Here is an 18,374-nt window from a genome sequence, read left to right as displayed (position 1 = left end):
TGGATTCATGCAGGTTTTGCGGTTTTGAAAATCACGTCATCCCAAACCAAACAGCTCCACTCTAACCTTTTCGCCTTTGGGAAGCAACTTAAAAGCACAATTAATGTAAATGAAAACAACACAATCTGGACCCGTGGTTGCTGAAAGCACACGCAACAAGTGCATGGGCACCTTTCTATTATAACGTAAAGTCAATAGGTAAAGGCGAGCTCTGATGCAATATCCTGTGCGCTACAGTTTTATACATAAGGGGGGCTTGGCTCCCGGCGTAACCCGATCCACGAAGCTCGCCCTTTAAAGGAATAAGGGATGATCCCGGTGAATGGGGATCAGCGACGCGGCGTCAACGTTGTCTGAACTGTGCATGTAAGGGAAAACCGTAAGAAAGCGGCAGAAAGGAATGGGTTCTTAAAAGAGAGCATTGGGGAAAGTTGCCCACGGAATAAGCCGGAGTGAGCGTGTAACTGAACGATCCGAGTGCCGTGATGTGATTTGCAGAGAGAAGGTGTGCGAAAGTGCGAGAGGTCCAGGAAAACGCAGCCGAAATTCACAAGGTAATCATTTTTATTCAACCGTGGAATGGTCTTTATATCGAACGTGGGGAGGGGGGTGTTCGACAGCGGCGCGCTAAACTTCTGCAGCGCCGCTTGCGATCGGGCAGTCCTTGTCCTTCCTGGGAATTGTCTGGGAACCCGGGATGGAACCCTTCATCTCGCCGCTTCTTGTAAAGAAATCAATGGAAGAGCAGGAGCAGGTTACGCCTGGGACGAGAGCGGTGCCGCACACATCGTATTCGGGCTTTTTATGGTAGCTTGAGAGAGAGAGAGGGAGAGCCTGTTCATTGTAGCAGTTTCCCGTCGTATACACCTGCACCGTGTGCACATTTTCAGTAGCAGTCGCATGCTCTCGAGGTATAGGCATATTTGTGAGACGTTTAACGCTCTATCCAACAGCATTGGAAAAAAAATTGTACGGGGTTCCAAAAAAGTTACACTCAGATAAAAGTAATGATGCCGAAAAACGTATTCACAATCCCCGGCTCTTGATGTGTTTATTGTGATTATGTGACGGATAGATGTTTGTCATTGTGTTTATTGAATTATGAGGTCATGATGTTGAATAGGCTATGTGTGATTAGTTTATAGTCCACTTTTCCCTGACAGCATTAACTGGGCTTAATGGTAGTAAATTGTAGACATCATAATGGTTCCAACTTGAACTGAACCATTTCGCTTTAATCTCTGGTTATTGTGCTGTTTTGAGGTTGTCACAAATATAAAATAAACGCACTCAAGAGTCTAAGAGACTGTCACAGTGTTAATGAGCAGTGTGTTTCCTGGTTGCTTGAGTTGACAGAGAGCCAGTGAGTAGCATTTTGTGGATTGGATACTGATCCAACTCCAGTTCAGCTGTGCAAGACATCACATAGGCTTATTATTTCACTGAATATGCCTGTATTAAATAAAATATACAACTTGTTTTTTCACGTTACTAAACTGAAATACTTCACTGTAGAGCGTGTAATTATTACATGTAGGGTTAGTTTCACGGAGACATATTAAACCTCGTCCACGACTAAAATACATTTTCAACGGAGATTCTCCAAACAAAACTACATTTAGTCCAGGACTAAACTTAATCTGTGTAATTGAAACAGGCACATGGACATCTTCATTGTGTTTATTATACATACAGTCTTATTATTTTGCTAGTCATGCCTTTATAAAATAGAAAAACCCCACTTTTTTTTCATGTTAGTAAACTGGAATCTTTCATTTGGGATACATTTTGGAATTTTTGTTCTTCAACCATCATATTTGCTACATGTACCATGAAAGTACAGTGATGTTCATTTTCCAAGCAAAAAAGGTACAAATTAGTTATATATTGCTAGCTAGGGGTACAATCTTTTGACACTTTTCGTGTCTTTATTTCTGAGAGCGAGGGTCATTATCGCAAGCAGAGCCCATCATATCAGCCCAGTGCATGATTCAACCTCCCCGTTGGCCTTGTGTCACTAAACCAAACATCCTTTTCTGTTACCCGGGCCGTTCCCGCTACTTTTCATCAGCTTCCAGAAAGTTCCGGGGAGGGGGCGAACGTGGCCGTGCTGGGGGTGACGGTGACGGCTCCGTGGGGTGCCCTTAATCCCTCTCGGGGTGCCCTTAATCCTTCTCGGGGTGCCCTTAATCTCGGGGCGCTCTTAATCCCTCCGTGTCGAGCGGGGGGTGGGTGGCGGCTTCGTGTTGAGGGCTTTGTGTCGGTGCGGGAGGACAGCGAGGGCGATGTTTACGCCTCGGCGCAGAGGAATGTCTCGGCCTGCGTTCACCGCCGCGCCTGATGATGAGCGCGGCCCGGCGAACGCAGCCCTGTCATTACCGCGCGCGCCTCCCTCCCTCCCGGGCCCTCCCGCACGGAAAACGGTCCGGATTCGCCGCGGGAACGCCGGTCTGCTGTGTCAGGCTGCGTGGTGTTTTTACGTTTTTTTGGCTCCGGGTTCCCCTCGGTCGGCACCCCTCGGCACTTCGCGGTCACACTCCTGGCGGAGGGTTTTGGGCGTCTGTGTGATGGGTTGGCCCCTCGAGTGCTAGCGTTCGGCCGGTGTAGCTGAGGTGTTTATGGGACACGGCAGTGCCGGCGCTGAGAGGCGGTGAGAGAATGTTGTGTATTTTGCAGGGTCTCTTCTTCTTTCAGGGTTTAAAAGAGGATAGGATTCTCCAGCCTGCTTTCTGAATGTATCTATTCCATACTGGACCTCGATACTGAAGCTTGCCTGGAAACAAAATGGAAAAGCAGAACTCTGTTGTTAAGAACTCTTTTCAATGGCTAAATGTGTGCGTGTGTATGTGTGTGTGCGTGTGTATGAGTGAGTGTGTCTGTCTGTCTGTGTGTGTGTGTGTGTGTGTGTGCGTGTGTGCGTGTGTGTGTGTGTAAGTGAGTGCATCTGTGTGTGTGTGTGCCTGTGTCTGTGCCTGTGTGTCTGTCTGTGTGTGTGTGCGTGTGTGTGCATGTGTGTGTGTGTGTGTGTGTGTGTGTGTGTGTGTGCGCGTGTATGAGTGAGTGTGTCTGTCTGTCTGTGTGTGTGTGCGTGTGTGCGTGTGTGCGTGTGTGTGTGTGTGTGTGTGTAAGTGAGTGAATCTGTGTGTGTGTGTGTGCCTGTGTCTGTGCCTGTGTGTGTGCCTGTGTGTGGGAGTGTTTTTGCTAGGCAGTCCCATGCCTTGAACTGCTACAGTGGAAGTGAACTGATGGTTATGGCTCTCCAAGTTTGGACTCCCTTCATTTTGTCCAAGTCAGCAGTTGCCAGCTTCCTCCGCTCCGTTTGCACACGCTAACCCAGATTTCTGAACCCTTATTAAGTTAGAGTCAGATCTCGATGAAGATACAGAAATATTTATTTGAAATGTCGGTTGGGGTGATATCATCGAGTCTCCTAATGGCTGACATCACCACTGCTGTGGGCTGAACGACTGGGGGAGAGAGGCGTGGGATGCTGTGTGCTTGTCCCTGCATGCGTGTGTGTGCCAGTGCTAGCATGCGTGTGTGTGTCTGTGTGTGTATGTGTCAGTGCTGGCATGCCTGTGTGTGTGTTCGTGCTAGCATGCCTGTGTGTGTGTGTGTGTCGGTGCTAGCATGCCTGTGTGTGTGTCAGTGCTAGCATGCCTGTGTGTGTGTGTGTGTGTGTGTGTCAGCACTAGCATGCCTGTGTGTGTGTGTATCTGTGTATCTGTGTGTGTGTCAGTGCTAGCCTGCCTGTGTGTGTGTGTGTGTCAGCGCTAGTATGCCTGTGTGCGTGTGTATGTGTGTGTGTGTGTGTGTGTGTGTGTGTCTGCGTTAGCATGCCTGTGTGCGTGTGTATCTGTGCGTGTGTCAGTGCTAGCCTTAGGTGCTTTAGAGGGGTTATTTACCTTAAACCACATTGACAGAAATACCTTCGCAACTGCATGAAGAATAAAATTAGCATGTCCGTATTGTGCTTATTGGACCATCTTGCAAGCGATTGCATAAGAAGAGGTAACAAATAAAAGACTGAGGTTAATTAGTAGGCTCTTAATTAGGCAGTAATTTAATTTATTGTAATGTTTTTCCTTAAGCATATCAACACAATGCAGGTTTGCCCTATGATCACTTGCCCTTGAATGATCTTACAAATGGTTAGTTTTGGTGGGCAGGCGTCCACACTTTCGCCCGTTAGGAGCCTGTTGATTTAGTTTAGTTTGATCAGTTAAAAATTATCGACCACTTTTTATGCGAATTTTCTGCTAAATGTATTCACTGTTTGCGATAATAAGCACAATAAGCACAATATGAACATGGTAATTTGATTCTTTATGGTATGAATAGCCATGTGACAAGATGCGGTTTAAAAGGGTAAGTTAATCCCTCAAAACATGAACAGCACCTAATTAAGAAAAAATAACAGGCTGTTAAAATTCTTGGATTGCAGTTGCGGTTGGAACGAAAACCAGCATACACAGGAGTGCTGCAGGACCGGGTTAGGGAACCACTGTCCTACAGAGATGTCACTGACTGACACCAGTTATCCTGTTTTATTGGCATTCCTGTGTCGCCTGAGCGGTCGGGTTTTGGCCTCAGGACTATCATTATTTAACAGTCTGAGCATTTCCTGGGTGCCTAGCCGTCCATTACTAACCACAGCAAAATCGGCCTTTGTCTGGCTTGACTTGTCAGTGTAACTGAACAAATGACAGTCATTGGTGTTTGACTTCCGCTGGTTTCCCAAGGTCTCCCTTCACTCGGATGTGTTTTTTTTCTTCTTCATTTTTTTAAACGGCTCTCTTCGAGCCCGTCTCCCGGAATGAGAATGAATGGCCATCCCCGCTCTCTGGGCTTGTATCTGGGCTGGGTGCGATGCCTTGTGTGTCTTATTATCAAATGCTGGCTGTGTGGGGAAATAAATGTCAAACGTCAGCAGAAAAATGACTGTCCATTGGACAAAAAGTGATTAAGAACAAACTGATTCCGTTCTGCCTCTTACTCATACTAGTTGCACTTTTTGATCGAGTGTAAAGTCAGCAGTTTTGTAGGTCATGGAGTGCGTGGCAGAATTAAGAGAGTCGCAGTTTTTCTTAGCTGCTGTGAGTGGAATCTGTTCAGCCGCGATGGTTCTTCCCCAGAACACCAGGTTATGTGGGTCTCTGGACACTGGTTAGAGAGGCTCTGAGAACAGCTCAAATGGAGGAGCTTGAAGCTGGCAAACTGCAGCTGTTACCAGAGGTATTGCAGTTTATTAAACCTCTGTTGCCAAAAAAAATGATTGCCCATTGAAAACGATCGATGTACCATGGTGAAATGATACTTTTTGGACAGTTATGTTCACACTGAACAGTGTTGAAGTTGTCTCCAGTTCTTATCTATCTAACTGGCTTCGATGTCTTGGCCAGCGATGGCCAAAGCCTATGTTCTGACCAGATGAAGACCACGCAGGATGAAATGGTAATTGCAGAAGAAAAAAAGAAACAATCCTCAGGTATTTTAGGCCTGCAGGTGCTGAAAAAGCATGTTTATTCTGTACTGGATCCTGGCCACTGTTGTTTCAGAAAGCTATAAGCCTTCATTATAACAAAATGACAAAATGGTTCAAAATGACCTCAAAATAACCTTGCAACCTACTGGACCTTCATCAGGGTCAGGTTGAAATGTTCGTTTGTAAATAGGCCATCACTGGGAACGCTGAAACACTGTGCACTGTGGACACGTGCAGTATTTATACTACTTTTGAAACCTCGCTCCAGAGGTTATGACTGGATTTCCTGACGCTCTGCTCTTCCTCTCCACCCCTGGGAGGACTCCGTGCCGTCCGTGGAGGTGGTCTGAGGGGAGGGGAGCGGCTCTTCCCCGGGTTCAAACGGCACAGAGGGTGTGCTGGAGGAGGCCCTGGGGGAATTAGCACATCCATGCCGAAATGCGTTTAACCAGCAAATGGCCTGTTTGCAACCAGCTGTCGTTTTGGCAGCGCACAGACACCTCCTCCGGTGGAACTGGCCTCCTTTTAAGCTCTCTCCTCTCATTTCTCTACCTCCCTCCTTCTCTCTCTCTCTCTCTCTCTCTCTCTCTCTTTTACTCCATGCCACCATCCCCTTCCACCCCCTTATACCCCATTTCTGACTTTAGCACTGCGGAGGACAACGGCAGACAAAAAAAAAAAAATCAGGAATAAGGAAAAGTGGATCGTGCGGCCTTGCCGTTCTTCCGTCTCTCCGTTTCATGCCACGGCTGTAATTTGTTAGCAAGCCTGTAGTTACAGCCACGATAATTGTAGAGCCGCACGGCGAAATTTATACCCTGGGCTCTGCTGCACGGTTCTGTTTCTGGTTCTGGTTCTGCTTTTTTCCCCCGGCGTCACGGCTTCTGTGGAGCTGCGGTGACCTCACCGTCCCCGCCGGAGCCCGCCGATCGAGCCTCCGCTTCGACGCTGTTTATACTTCTGACTGAGCCGTAAAAATCCTCAACCGGTTTCCGCTCTATTTATGTCAGGCGTTTCACGCCGTGCACCGGTGTGACCCTCGGCCAAGCGGTTTTATGACCGAAATGTTTTTTTTGTGTATTAATTTTAGACATGCGGCTCATGAATTAATGTGGCGTAGTGTAGTAAAGAATATTGATACTGTGGCTGTTTGGATCAGTGCTTTGGAGATTAGACAGATCCAGGAATTCTTTTTATTTTTATTCTTCAGTGTTGTACATTGTATTTTTAGCTATCCACACTAACGGTCCTTTAAAGATGTGAGGCTGGTGTTTTCCCAGATGCTGTGCATGTGATCCGGCCTGCTCACCCCACAGGTGTGTGTGTGAGTGTAAGAGTGTGTGTGTGAGTGTGTTTATATGAGTGAGTGTTAGTGTGATTGAGTGTGTGTGTGAGTGTAAGAATGTGTGTGTGAGTGTGTTTGTATGAGTGAGTGTTAGTGTGATTGAGTGTGTGTGTGTGTGTGAGTGTGTTTGTATGAGTGAGTGTCAGTGTGATTGAGAGTGTGTGTGTGTATGAGTATTACTGTGAGTGTTAGTGTGCATGTGAGTGTGTGTGAGTGTGTGTGAGTGTGTGTGAGTGTGTGTGTGTGAGTGTGTGTGAGTGTGTGTGAGTGTGTGTGAGTGTGTGAGTGTGTGTGTGTGAGTGTGTGTGTGTGTGTGTGTTAGTGTGTGAGTGTGTGTGTGTGTGTGTGTGTGTGTGTGTGAGTGTGTGAGTGTGTGTGTGTGTGTTAGTGTGTGTTAGTGTGTGAGTGTGTGAGTGTGTGAGTGTGTGAGTGTGTGTGTGTGTGTGTGTGTGTGTGTGAGTGTGTGAGTGTGTGAGTGTGTGAGTGTGTGAGTGTGTGTGTGTGTGTGTGTGTGAGAGTGTGTGTGAGTGTGTGTGAGTGTGTGTGAGTGTGTGAGTGTGTGAGTGAGTGTGTGAGTGTGTGAGTGTGTGTGTGTGTGTGTGTGGGAGTGTGTGTGTGTGTGTGTGAGTGTGTGTGAGTGTGAGTGTGTGTGTGTGTGTGTGTGTGTGTGTGAGTGTGAGTGTGAGTGTGTGTGTGTGAGTGTGTGAGTGTGTGAGTGTGTGTGTGAGTGTGTGAGTGTGTGTGTGTGTGAGTGTGAGTGTGAGTGTGTGTGTGTGTGTGTGAGTGTGTGTGTGTGTGTGTGTGTGTGTGTGTGAGTGTGTGAGAGTACTCAGCCAGTGAAATGGCCGCCACTCACTCGCTCACTGCTGAGAAAAAACAGCGTTCCTGGGTCAGGTTCCCACATTTCGGGGCCCTGTGTTCATGCCGGCACATTCCCCCTCTTTCTGTACAGCGGGCGAGCTCCCCGCCTCCCTAATACCCTTAATGAGACTGTCATGCAGAAAGACACTCACCCCTATTGTACTGCGTCAGATACCATTTCACCCATGGCTTGTAATTAAGAAGTGATTGGATTGACAGGGATATTTGTGTCGGTTATGGTGGGGGGTTTGGGGCGTGGGTAAAATCGGAGCAGAGCCGAGCTCAACTCGCCCTGGGACGTCCAGGGCGTCTATAGGCAGGCGGACAACTGAGGGGGAATTGGGAGGTGCCCCCAGTGCACCCCGTTGGGCTGTCCCCCCCCCCCCCCCCCCCCTCCGGCTGTTGCAGATGGAGTTCACCCCCACCCCCCCCGTCTCACGGTCCTCTGGGTGGGTTTTGCGCTCGAACAGGAAGCTTTTGTTTAAGCGAGACACGGCGATCTCACGGCTGAAAGCGGACTCTCCTTCCATTTCCTAGGTGAACTACGAGAAGTCAGAAGTGGGGAGGTGTGGGGGGTTGGGGGGGGAAGAAAATAAAGAAAGAAAGAGAATGAAATTATCTCTCTCTCTCTCTCTCTCTGCTAATTTCAGAGTCTTTCAGAAGTGACATTTAGCCGAGCTGTCAGCGGTCTCTTCACCGATGATGACTCATGCACATGCATTACCCTGGGAGGCTGTGTGCTGGGGTTTATACCGGGTGAATGGAAACAAGGCAGAAAGGGTTTTTGGCGTGGAGTCAGACTAAAATGGACCCTCCCCCCCCCCCACCCCTCGAGGTGCTCCTGAGGTAGATCGGGTTTTGGAAGTGGCTGTTTTATGTGTCCGGCCCGCTCACCTCCCTCAGCTTCTCATGTCTCCTCCTTACCAAGATGGTCGTTGGAGAAGGCGAAGATGCTCACTGACCTGAGCAACCGCGGTAGAGATAATCTGCCGTAACATAGACTGGTCCGTGTGTGTGAGGGTGTGTGTGTGTGCACGCAGTTAGTGACCGGTGCGCTGTTATCCTACAAGGCCGTGTGTGTGTGTGTGTGTGTGTGTGCAGTCAGTGACCTGTGCTCTCTCTCTTTCAGGGCCGTAAGTGTGAGAGGGTGAAAGCCGGGACTCCATGGCGGACGTGGTGGAGAGCGCCGGGACCGGATTGGTCGGCATGGAGACCATGGACTGGCAGAAGCGCTGCGTTGCCCTGGAGATGCAGCTGCTCCGGTTCCGTCTGCAGGCGGGGAAGATCCGGGAGCTCCTGGCGGAGAAGGTGAGGGCGTCCGGAAAGCAGAGCGACACGTATACTCTCCTCTGCTGCTCCTACTGCACACGGGAGGTGCTCTTTACGTCAATCTCTTTACACTTATTTCAGCTGATGCTTTTATACAAAGAGACTTACAGTCGATTAGACTAAGCCGGGGACAATCCCCCCTGGAGCAATGTGGGGGTCAAGGGCCTTGCTCAAGTGCCCAACAGCTGCACTGATCTTATAGTGGCTACACTGTGGCTTGAACCACCAGGTCTCAGTCATGTACCATACTCACTAGGCTACAGGCTGCCAAACATATCTGCCCTGTACTGCTGTCACTGCAAACGGTAGACATTTTCCCACCAGCACTTACATTCCCTACTCGCTGTTACCTCTACCTAACAGAATGTCCAGCGCTAAATCCCACTCTTCCACTCTGGCCACAGTGGACTCGTATAAACTCTGTAAGAGTTGATTTAATACCGGACGGTTAGCTGTGCCGCGTAGCGCCGTGTCCTAGTTTCAGTTTAACAGGTTGTTCTTTGGGAATCCCCACTTGGTTGCGCTGATGCGGACGGCGTGACGGGCCTGTGTGACGGACGGGGCCCCTCCCCCAGTCCCCACGTGCACATTCTTTACGCTGTCTGCCGCTCGGAGCTCGCCACTGTGAGAGGGGCGGTTAGCTGTAGGGCCTGGCAGGCAGCCGGGGACGGAGAAAACCACTGAGTCGTGTGAGTGTGCAGTGAGCGAGAACGCAGCTCTGTGTGTGTGTGTGAGTGTGTGTGTGTGTGTGTGAGTGTGTGTGTGTGTATGTGTGTGTGTGAGTGTGTGTGTGTGTGTGAGTGTGTGTGCATGTGAGTGTGTGAGTGTGAGTGTGTAATGAGTGAAAACGCAGCTCTGTGTGTGTGAGTGTTGAGTGTGTGTGTGCGCGCGTGTGAGTGTGAGTGTGTTATGAGCGAAGCGCAGCTGTGTGTGTGTGTGTGTGTGTGTGTGTGTGTGTGTGTAAGTGTGCACTGAGCAAAAACGCAGCTCTGTGTGTGTGTGCGCGGACGCGGTCGTGCGTTTCAGACAAAATGCTGTTTTTCTGTGCGAGTGTAAATTCGTAATTTATTGCAAATACAACAAACGGAAAGTACGATGGAAAAACCATGAGGGGAAATGCTTGCGTAAACTTGCAGTTGGCTGAAGGTATTAGCTAACTAGCTCCCGGGAGCACGTATAGTACAGTGGAGTGCTGTTATGTCTTTCGCAGCATAGCTTGTAATCTGTGCTGTTGCTTGCGTGATTACCGAATTGAACAAACGTCTGCCGCCCACTGTTCCAGGTGGACACATAATCGGGTAGCCATGGTTACCCGGGTATAGAACTACCGGCAGCAAAAAGAAGAGAAAAAGTCACCGGTGAGCTTTCCACTAAAAACAAGACCAAGCACAATTAATTCCCATTGAGAATGGCCCCACCCACGTCTACAATAAGCCTTTATTGTGTCCTTTGAAATTATGATCAATTACCTGGCTGTGACTACTCCCTGGCTGACTTTCGTAGACTGTTCATGTTAACGGTTTCACGTATTAGCGTAATATTTCACTTAAAGGCGTTTCTTGTTTAAAATCTGCCAGAGAAGTATTTCTATGTTTTAATTTGAATATGAAATGTGGGGATGTTATGTGTGTTAACTAGGAATAAACACAGGGGGGTTTGGATCAAAGCCTTTTTTTTTTGGTTTATTTACTTCTTGGCGACCGTAACAAATAAGCCGTTTGTTAATACTAATATGGTTTATTATGATTTGCACAATCCGTGATCCGTGATGTGCGCGCGAGAGGAAATGGCAAGCGGGAGAAAATCGCCGAGGAGGCTGGAATGGACCCGACGATCCTCGCTCTGTTGTGGTTCAGTCAGCGGGATGTTTACTGTCCAAACACGGGCTGCAGACACGGCGAGAGGGGTCCCTGACGGACGCCCCCAAAAGGGCTCTTCCTGTTGTCAGGTCTGTCCGCCCTCCTGTCAGGCTGCACCTCCGGTCAACCCTGGACCCCATGCGGCGTTCTGGGGTTTGATTCAGGGAGCCATTTTGGTTTTGCTTCGGGGCTACTGGGGCAGGAAGGAATGCAGCAGTGCTCTGCCGCCTTGGCTGAATCGCCACTTTTAAAAAAAAAAAGGGTTTGGGAAAGAAATGGAATTATGGAGAAGGGGAGGTTGCCATCTGTTCACCAGCTGCTCAACTGACTTCACTCTTGATTGAAAACACAGTGAGTTTCCCGGCAATGCAGGACAGGGCATAGGCCTAGGTTGAGAACAGATTAAAATGGTTTCATCCTATGGGTAGTTAAAAATGTGTTGTATCATAACATATATGCTCAAAGTGAATGTTTTATTTAACACCATTCACAAAGGAAACCTTCTGCATCCATTTTCTCAGTATCAGTTTGGACTTTTGTGATTTTATATACAGCAGTGTTGCTCTATATTGCTTACTTGATATGGGTCAATCAGAAAATGTTGATTTGTAGCTGTGCTAACATGGTTTTTTACTCTTTTGTCTATTTCAAAAAATGAGCTGAGAAAATGCGTCACAGACTTGTATACCATCAATTCTGTGTGGGAACATCATCGTGTTTTGGTCATTGTATACCGACCATCCATAAATTAAGCACCCAAATGACCGAAAGATTTAGAGTCAGACCTCTCACGTTTCCTAAGGGGTTAGTGTATCCTTCTGATTCCTTCTGACCCACATTCCTTTTGGACTTGGGTGTTTTTTCTGGGTTGTTTATAGTTCAACTCTTTGGAATCCTTACGCTGTGCCTCACTGTTATAAACCGTAATCAATCTAATTGGAGTCCCTTTAATGATCATACCACATTGGCCGGTGTGGCGTTAAAGCATGCTCAAAGTGCTTCCTCGCCTCTAAATTCCCAACAGCGCCCCAGGAACAGTGTCTGTCCTTTAGGCCTGAACTTTCTCTCCTGTGGTTCTGACCCCATGGAAAGTGTTCGAGAGTCAAAATCTGGATTATTTGTGACCGCTCCACTGCCACAACATGGTTAGCCCTTTCCTGTTTCCTGTTTCCTCAATAAAAACGCATTATTTCAGTTTTAGCGCATGTTTCTCATTGACCCAGATGGTTTTTGTGTGAAGGATGAAGGATATTTTAGACATTTGGAGAAGTTTCTCATGACCTGCCCGTTTTAAGGTGTAAGATCACAAATACTTCGTTAAAGAACCATGATTAGTTAAATAGTTGAATAGGGGGTCTTATTGCTCGGTTAAAATGAAAGCCTGCATCCACACTGGCCCTGTTCAGATGAGATTGGACGGCCCTGATGTAATATTCTGCACGGTGTGGCTGGTTTTGTATCGGGGCAGCAGGCAGACTGTGTGGATCTTCCCGTTGTTATTTTTGGAAATGAGAGAGCGCTCTGGGGAACAGGAGCTTTGGCTGAGTCTGTTTCTGCACAGAAAGCCACGTCTGTCAGACGAAAACCACAGGTACGAGCAGGAGTGTCAGAGAGAAACTGAGAGAGAGAGAGAGAGAGAGAGAGAGAGAGAGAGAGAGAGAGGGAGACCAAGAGGGAGAGAGGGAGGGAGAGAGAGACGGAGAGAGAGAGAGATGGAGGGAGAGATGGAGGGAGAGAGAGAGACAGAGAGAGCGATGGAGGGAGAGAGAGAGACCAAGAGATAGAGAGAGAGAGGGAGAGAGAGAGACAGAGAGAGGGAGAGAGAGAGACAGAGAGAGACAGAGAGGGACAGAGAGACAGAGAGAGAGAGTACTGGCCTGAAATGTACTGTTGTGCCACGCTGCTTTTCGTGCAGAGAACTGTAAAAACGTAAACTCAGTATTGAAAAATGCTTGTCACCAAATGTAATGAAGAAAACTGTAATATAAACCAGTGCTCATTTCCTTCGATAGGCGAGCTTTCTCCAGTTGTGTACTGAAGAGCAAACGCTGACCTCCAAGGACTTTTTGTCTGGTCTTCAGGTTGCCCGGCGTTTTGCCTTCATCGACACTTCTCTCTGTCTAATTAATGATTGAGCTTCAGTTCGCAATAACCATTAACAGGCTTATCTGGGAGGGTTAATAATTACGGGCACAGGCAGGTCGCTGTCGATGGGTCTGGTGGAATTTTGGGAAGGACAGTCGGCTGGCGGAGGTGACATGCTTATGAGTCAACCGGCCTTAATCGCTGATTCAGAAAAGAGGGGGAGGAAGGAGGTCCGGTTTGGTTTTGGGTCATGTTGGTCGAGCCTGCTAAATCCAGCCACCTGGCTCTTGCCTTGCCTGGAGGCGAGAGAGACTGCGGTCTGCATTCAATCAACATTCATCCTTAACTTTGACTTCGCACATTACTCTTGCTCTTCAAAAGCTATTTTTGGCAAGGTAATTTTTCAAATTTTTTCAAATTTTTCAATCCCCTTTCAAACTCTACCTTAGTCCTCCCTCCTGATTTCCCCTGCCCCTCCTTTCTGATATCCCTATCCTTGTCTAACCCCCCCCCCCCCCCCCCCCCCCCAAAAAAAACAAAAAAAAAAAACAGAACAGCATTTCCTGTGTATTTTTCTAGTTTCTGGATGTGATGCTCTGATTTATGGTAGAACCTATGCACTTGTAAATCGCTTTGGATTAAAAGCGTCTGCCAAATGACTAAAATGTAAATGTAAATGTAATTTTTTCCTGATTTTAGCGGGAGTTGTCACACTTTTATTTCTTTTATATACTTATATACAGCATCATAGGTCAAGACATTAAAATGTAAAGAAAACATTGATATGACACACCTCTTTTCGAGGTGGTCGAGTGATGGAAGGAAATGGAGGAAGAAACGTTCATGCTTATAATTGTTGGTCAAAGTTAAGGACAGATGTTTACTGAATAATTGACTCAGTGTGTTTGTCACCAGCGGTGGGATAGCTGTGGCTAACATACGTCAACACTGAGTGGTTTCATGGGTCATGATGGATTATTGTAACTAGCTGAAGTGGTCATCCATATCTTACCCAGGCAGTGTGAGAATCTGCAGTAAAATTCGGTGTTCATTTAATTCTGACAGAGTACAAATGAGTACAATATGGACCATGTAAGAGTTAATTTAACAGTGAACATTTCACTGTGTCTGGTAGGTGCTGTGTGTGGGTGGGAGTGGCCTGTAGATGGGTGTGGCCTGTGGGTGTGGCCTGAGTATGCTGGTGATTTGCGTACTGCGGTCTCTGTTCTCCTCGAGTGTGCTTGGTGTCACTCCACACCAGGCTGGTGTTGAGAAGCATTGCTGCTGCTGCTGCTGCTGGTGGTGGGTCATCTGCCCTGACAGAGCAACGGTTATCTGGGCCTGGCCTGGGCCGATACCTGCCCCTTGGATGGGATGTTATCTGCCCCTCTGCTTGGCTCTATCTGCCCCTCTGCTGGGCGCTATCTGCCCCTCTGCTGGGCGCTATCTGCCCCTCTGCTGGGGTGATATCTGCGTCGCGGTTGAGGCGTTATCTCCCCTGGCTGAGTGTTATCTCTGGCTGACTGCCTCCTTCATTCCGCCTGTCTGGGGAAGGGGGGGAGAGCAAACAAAATGGAGTCCAGCAACCGCAGTGCAGTCACAGACCGTAGTTACAGCCCCGTGCGCGTGGCGCTGTCAGAAACCGCGCTCGATACGTCCGCTCATAAAGCCGCGATGGAGAGCGATGCGTCCCCACGCTTCTTTTCACTTTTTATGGCGTCTCGTCTGTGCCACTGAACGGTGCCGTTGACCCGGAGTCTGAGCGAGAAAGGTTACAGCCTGAACCCTGTTGCCCGGTTTTGTTGCGGCTGCTTCTTCTGTGAGCTCGTTCATGTGGAAATACGATGAAGTGCGGGGGGGGGGGGGAGAGAGACGGAGATGGAGAGAGAGAGAGAGAGAGACAGACAGAGAGAGAGAGAGAGAAAGATGGAGAGGGAGAGAGGTGGAGAGAGAGACGGAGAGTTGCGTCGTTTGGTGTTGTGGGCTGAATGCTTCCTCTTAAGAGCATGAAGATTGTCTTTTTGTGCTGCGTTAGGGCAAGGCCTTAAATCTTCTCACTCTCTCTCTCTCTCTCTAGAGCCAGCAGGATTGACTCAATGTCTGTGGGGTTTCTGAAGCTGACCCCTTCCTCAGTACTGGAAGAAGGCAGATATGAGAGTTAACGTAGTTCATTAAGTTAGCCAGCATCGCCAATTAAATCCGCAGGGGAAGAACGCTCCCAAACTTTCCCAGACGTGCAACTGTCGCTCAAATTCTAAAATTGACTTATTTTTGTTTTCGTTCTTTCGAATTACTTTTACTTCTAAAAAATAAAATGATGCTTTAGGTTATTGTCTAGCTAGTGAGTCATAGCATGTTAACCAAAGTGGACCGTACTGGCCCATTGCGGGTGGCCTTCAGCTTGTTGACATAATTTTGACCATGAGGGCCCTCTCTTGAACCCTAGCAGAAGTGGCGTGGGTCGGGTCAGGGTGAGACAACTTTGGGTCTCTGGCTAGGGCTGCCAAATGGGGTGTTATTTGGCTGCGTGTATGCAGCCCCTGTAGAAGTATGGCTGTTTCTCCCCCCCGAGCCTCGACGCGTTGCTCAGGTAGAGTCTGTGTCCCGGACAGAGCCTCGCGGTTCAGGTGAGGATACGTGGGTAGAAATTTGCACTAAACGAAAGGGGTTCCCCTTCTAAAGTTTCTCAGCACGCTGCAACATGTCATGGAAGGTCTCTCTCTCTCTCTATCATGCTTTCTCTCTCTCTCTCGTTCTCTTTCTCTCCTGTTCTCTACCTTTCTCCTTTGCCCTCGCTCTCACGCTCACTCGCTCTCGCTCTCCCGCTCTACTTTGCTCTCTCTCTCTCCCGCTCTCTCTCTCTCTCCCACTCTCACTCACTCTCTCTCCCTCTCTCTGTTACTCTCTCTCCCACTCTCACTCCCTCTTTCTCTCCCACTCTCTCCCACTCTCCCTGGCACTCTCCCTACTTCTCCCCCACTCTCCCTTGCTCTCTCTCTCTCCCACTCCCTGTCTCTGACTCTCTCTTTTGCTCTCTCTCTCTCTCTCACACACTGATGCATGTCTTGTTTTACCTCTCTCCGGTCTCCTCTTCACCTCCGTGGTGAGCAGTGCTGAAAGGTGGGGGAGAGGAGGCTGTCTCTCTGCTGTACTGACTGCAGGCTGAGGGAATATGGCCCAGTCAGGCAGTGTTCAGCGATTTGGCGGTTAACCTTTCGTGCTGCGGCCAGGGTCAAACGCTTCTGCATCCAAACACATTCCTTCAGTTTGCGTCAATGGAACGATTTCCAAATTTCGTCAATGGAACACAATTTCGAAATGCAACACGGCACACGCAAATACTCTCGCCTAATAGATGTGGATCAGAAAGAATGGTGTCTGCAAATGCGTGTTAAGAATCATGCAAGTCTGATCTCCGCTAGCACACTGGCATCCCTCACCCTGTTAAAACTGCAGCCAGGACCTCAGGTCACCTGGGATTCTGGTTATCCAGAAAGACATGGGGGTTTCCAAAAAGCTCCTCTGTGTCTCCATAGAGGGACCCTTTCTAGAGCGAATGCTGTTTATCGGACAATCTGGAGCTTTCACAATTTTCACATTAACCCTAGAGGGTTCCATAAATAAAAGGGTTTCCATCTGCAGAACCCTTTCAAAGAACCCCTTTTTTTCTGAGAGTATATGAGATCAGTGACAGGTACATTTTTGTTTCTCAAGGACCAAATTTCACAAATGTACCCTGAAAGTACAGTAATGTTCTCCTTGGGTAAAATAAGAATGTTTCTCCAAGCAAAAAATACAAATTAAGCACAAATGAATTATTGACAAGAATTTGTCAGCACTATTTCTGAGAGTGCTCAAATGAAGGGCAGATTTTCCCTCTGTCGGGCTGTAACCAGGCCGACCCGCTCCTGTCAGATTCCTTGTGGTTTCCCCTGATTCTGTAATTCCGAATCCCCCTAATCCCAGTCATCTCCGCCTGCCTCGCTGGCTTTGGCAGCGAGCAGCAGCGTACGGACGAGCCGGCTCCTGTGTCCGCGTCTCTCTCCTGTGTCTGCGTCTCTCTCCTGTGTCTCTCTCCTGTGTCCACGTCTCTCTCCTGTGTCTGCGTCTCTCTCCTTTGTCTCTCTCCTGTGTCTCTCTCCTGTGTCTGTGTCTCTCGTGTGTTTGTGTCTCTCTCCTGTGTTTGTGTCTCTCTCGTGTGTCCGTGTCTCTCTCCTGTGTCTGTGTCTCTCTCCTGTGTCTCTCTCCTGTGTCTGTGTCTCTCGTGTGTTTGTGTCTCTCTCCTGTGTTTGTGTGTCTCTCGTGTGTCCGCGTCTCTCTCCTGTGTCTGTGTCTCTCGTGTGTCCGCGTCTCTCTCCTGTGTCTGTGTCTCTCGTGTGTCTGTGTCTCTCTCCTGTGTCTGTGTCTCTCGTGTGTCTGTGTCTCTCTCCTGTGTCTGTGTCTCTCATGTGTCTGTGTCTCTCTCCTGTGTCCGTCTCTCTCCTTTGTCTGTGTCTCTCGTGTGTCCGTGTCTCTCTCCTGTGTCCGTCTCTCTCCTGTGTCTGTGTCTCTCCTGTGTCCGTGTCTCTCTCGTGTGTCCGTCTCTCTCCTGCGTCCATGTCTCTCTCCTGTGTCTGTGTCTCTTGTGTGTCTGTGTCTCTTTCCTGTGTCTGTGTCTCTCGTGTGTCTGGGTCTCTCTCCTGTGTCTGTGTCTCTCGTGTGTCTGTGTCTCTCTCCTGTGTCTGTGTCTCTTGTGTGTCTGTGTCTCTCTCCTATGTCTGTGTCTCTCGTGTGTCTGTGTCTCTCTCCTGTGTCTGTGTCTCTCGTGTGTCTGTGTCTCTCTCCTGTGTCTGTGTCTCTCGTGTGTCTGTGTCTCTCGTGTGTCTGTGTCTCTCTCCTGTGTCTGTGTCTCTCGTGTGTCTGTGTCTCTCTCCTGTGTCTGTGTCTCTCGTGTGTCTGTGTCTCTCTCCTGTGTCTGTGTCTCTCGTGTGTCCGTGTCTCTCTCCTGTGTCCGTGTCTCTCGGCCAAAGCCCAGGTGATGAACCGCGGGCGGAAAAACAGGCGCTGGAGGCAGTCGGAATTCAGAGACGAGAGGTTTTCCAGGGAAAACTGCAGTCTGGGACTGCGGCCAAAGGCCGGCGATCACTCCGATCTGGGAAGAGGCCAGAACGCATCGAGACACGATGTGCTGAGCTGCGGCTCCCGTTTGGGGCTGACGCTGTGGTGAAGTGAGCGCATTGCACTGCATCCGTCCGCTTCAGCGTCTGCTTGGGGGAAACGTCAACATTAATAAGCCTTCTATAAAACATTAATAACGCCGTCCTGTGAGACGGTAAGGAAGATATTACTACTTTATCGAGCGATCTGAGAGGTGTCACGTAACATCTAGAACGTGTCACGTCACTTTAAATACGTTATCGCTTAATTCTCT

At 48.7% G+C, this 18,374-nt stretch overlaps 1 protein-coding gene across 1 annotated transcript in view; it reads left to right on the top strand.

Annotated features, from left to right (window-relative positions):
• Window positions 1–439: 439 nt before the first annotated feature.
• Window positions 440–18,374, top strand: part of plekhh1 (pleckstrin homology domain containing, family H (with MyTH4 domain) member 1) — a 56,946-nt gene continuing 39,011 nt past the window's right edge. The window contains exons 1-2 of the mRNA XM_061259277.1: window positions 440–554; window positions 8,821–8,999. Of these exons, the coding sequence (XP_061115261.1) occupies window positions 8,856–8,999 (144 nt within the window). The 5' untranslated portion in view covers window positions 440–554; window positions 8,821–8,855. The remainder of the gene's footprint in view (window positions 555–8,820; window positions 9,000–18,374) is intronic.

This window comes from Conger conger, chromosome 1 (genome assembly GCF_963514075.1).
Source record: "Conger conger chromosome 1, fConCon1.1, whole genome shotgun sequence".
NCBI lineage: Eukaryota > Metazoa > Chordata > Actinopteri > Anguilliformes > Congridae > Conger > Conger conger.
Note: the sequence above shows the minus strand (reverse complement) of the source record. Positions and strands in the feature narration are given on the sequence as shown.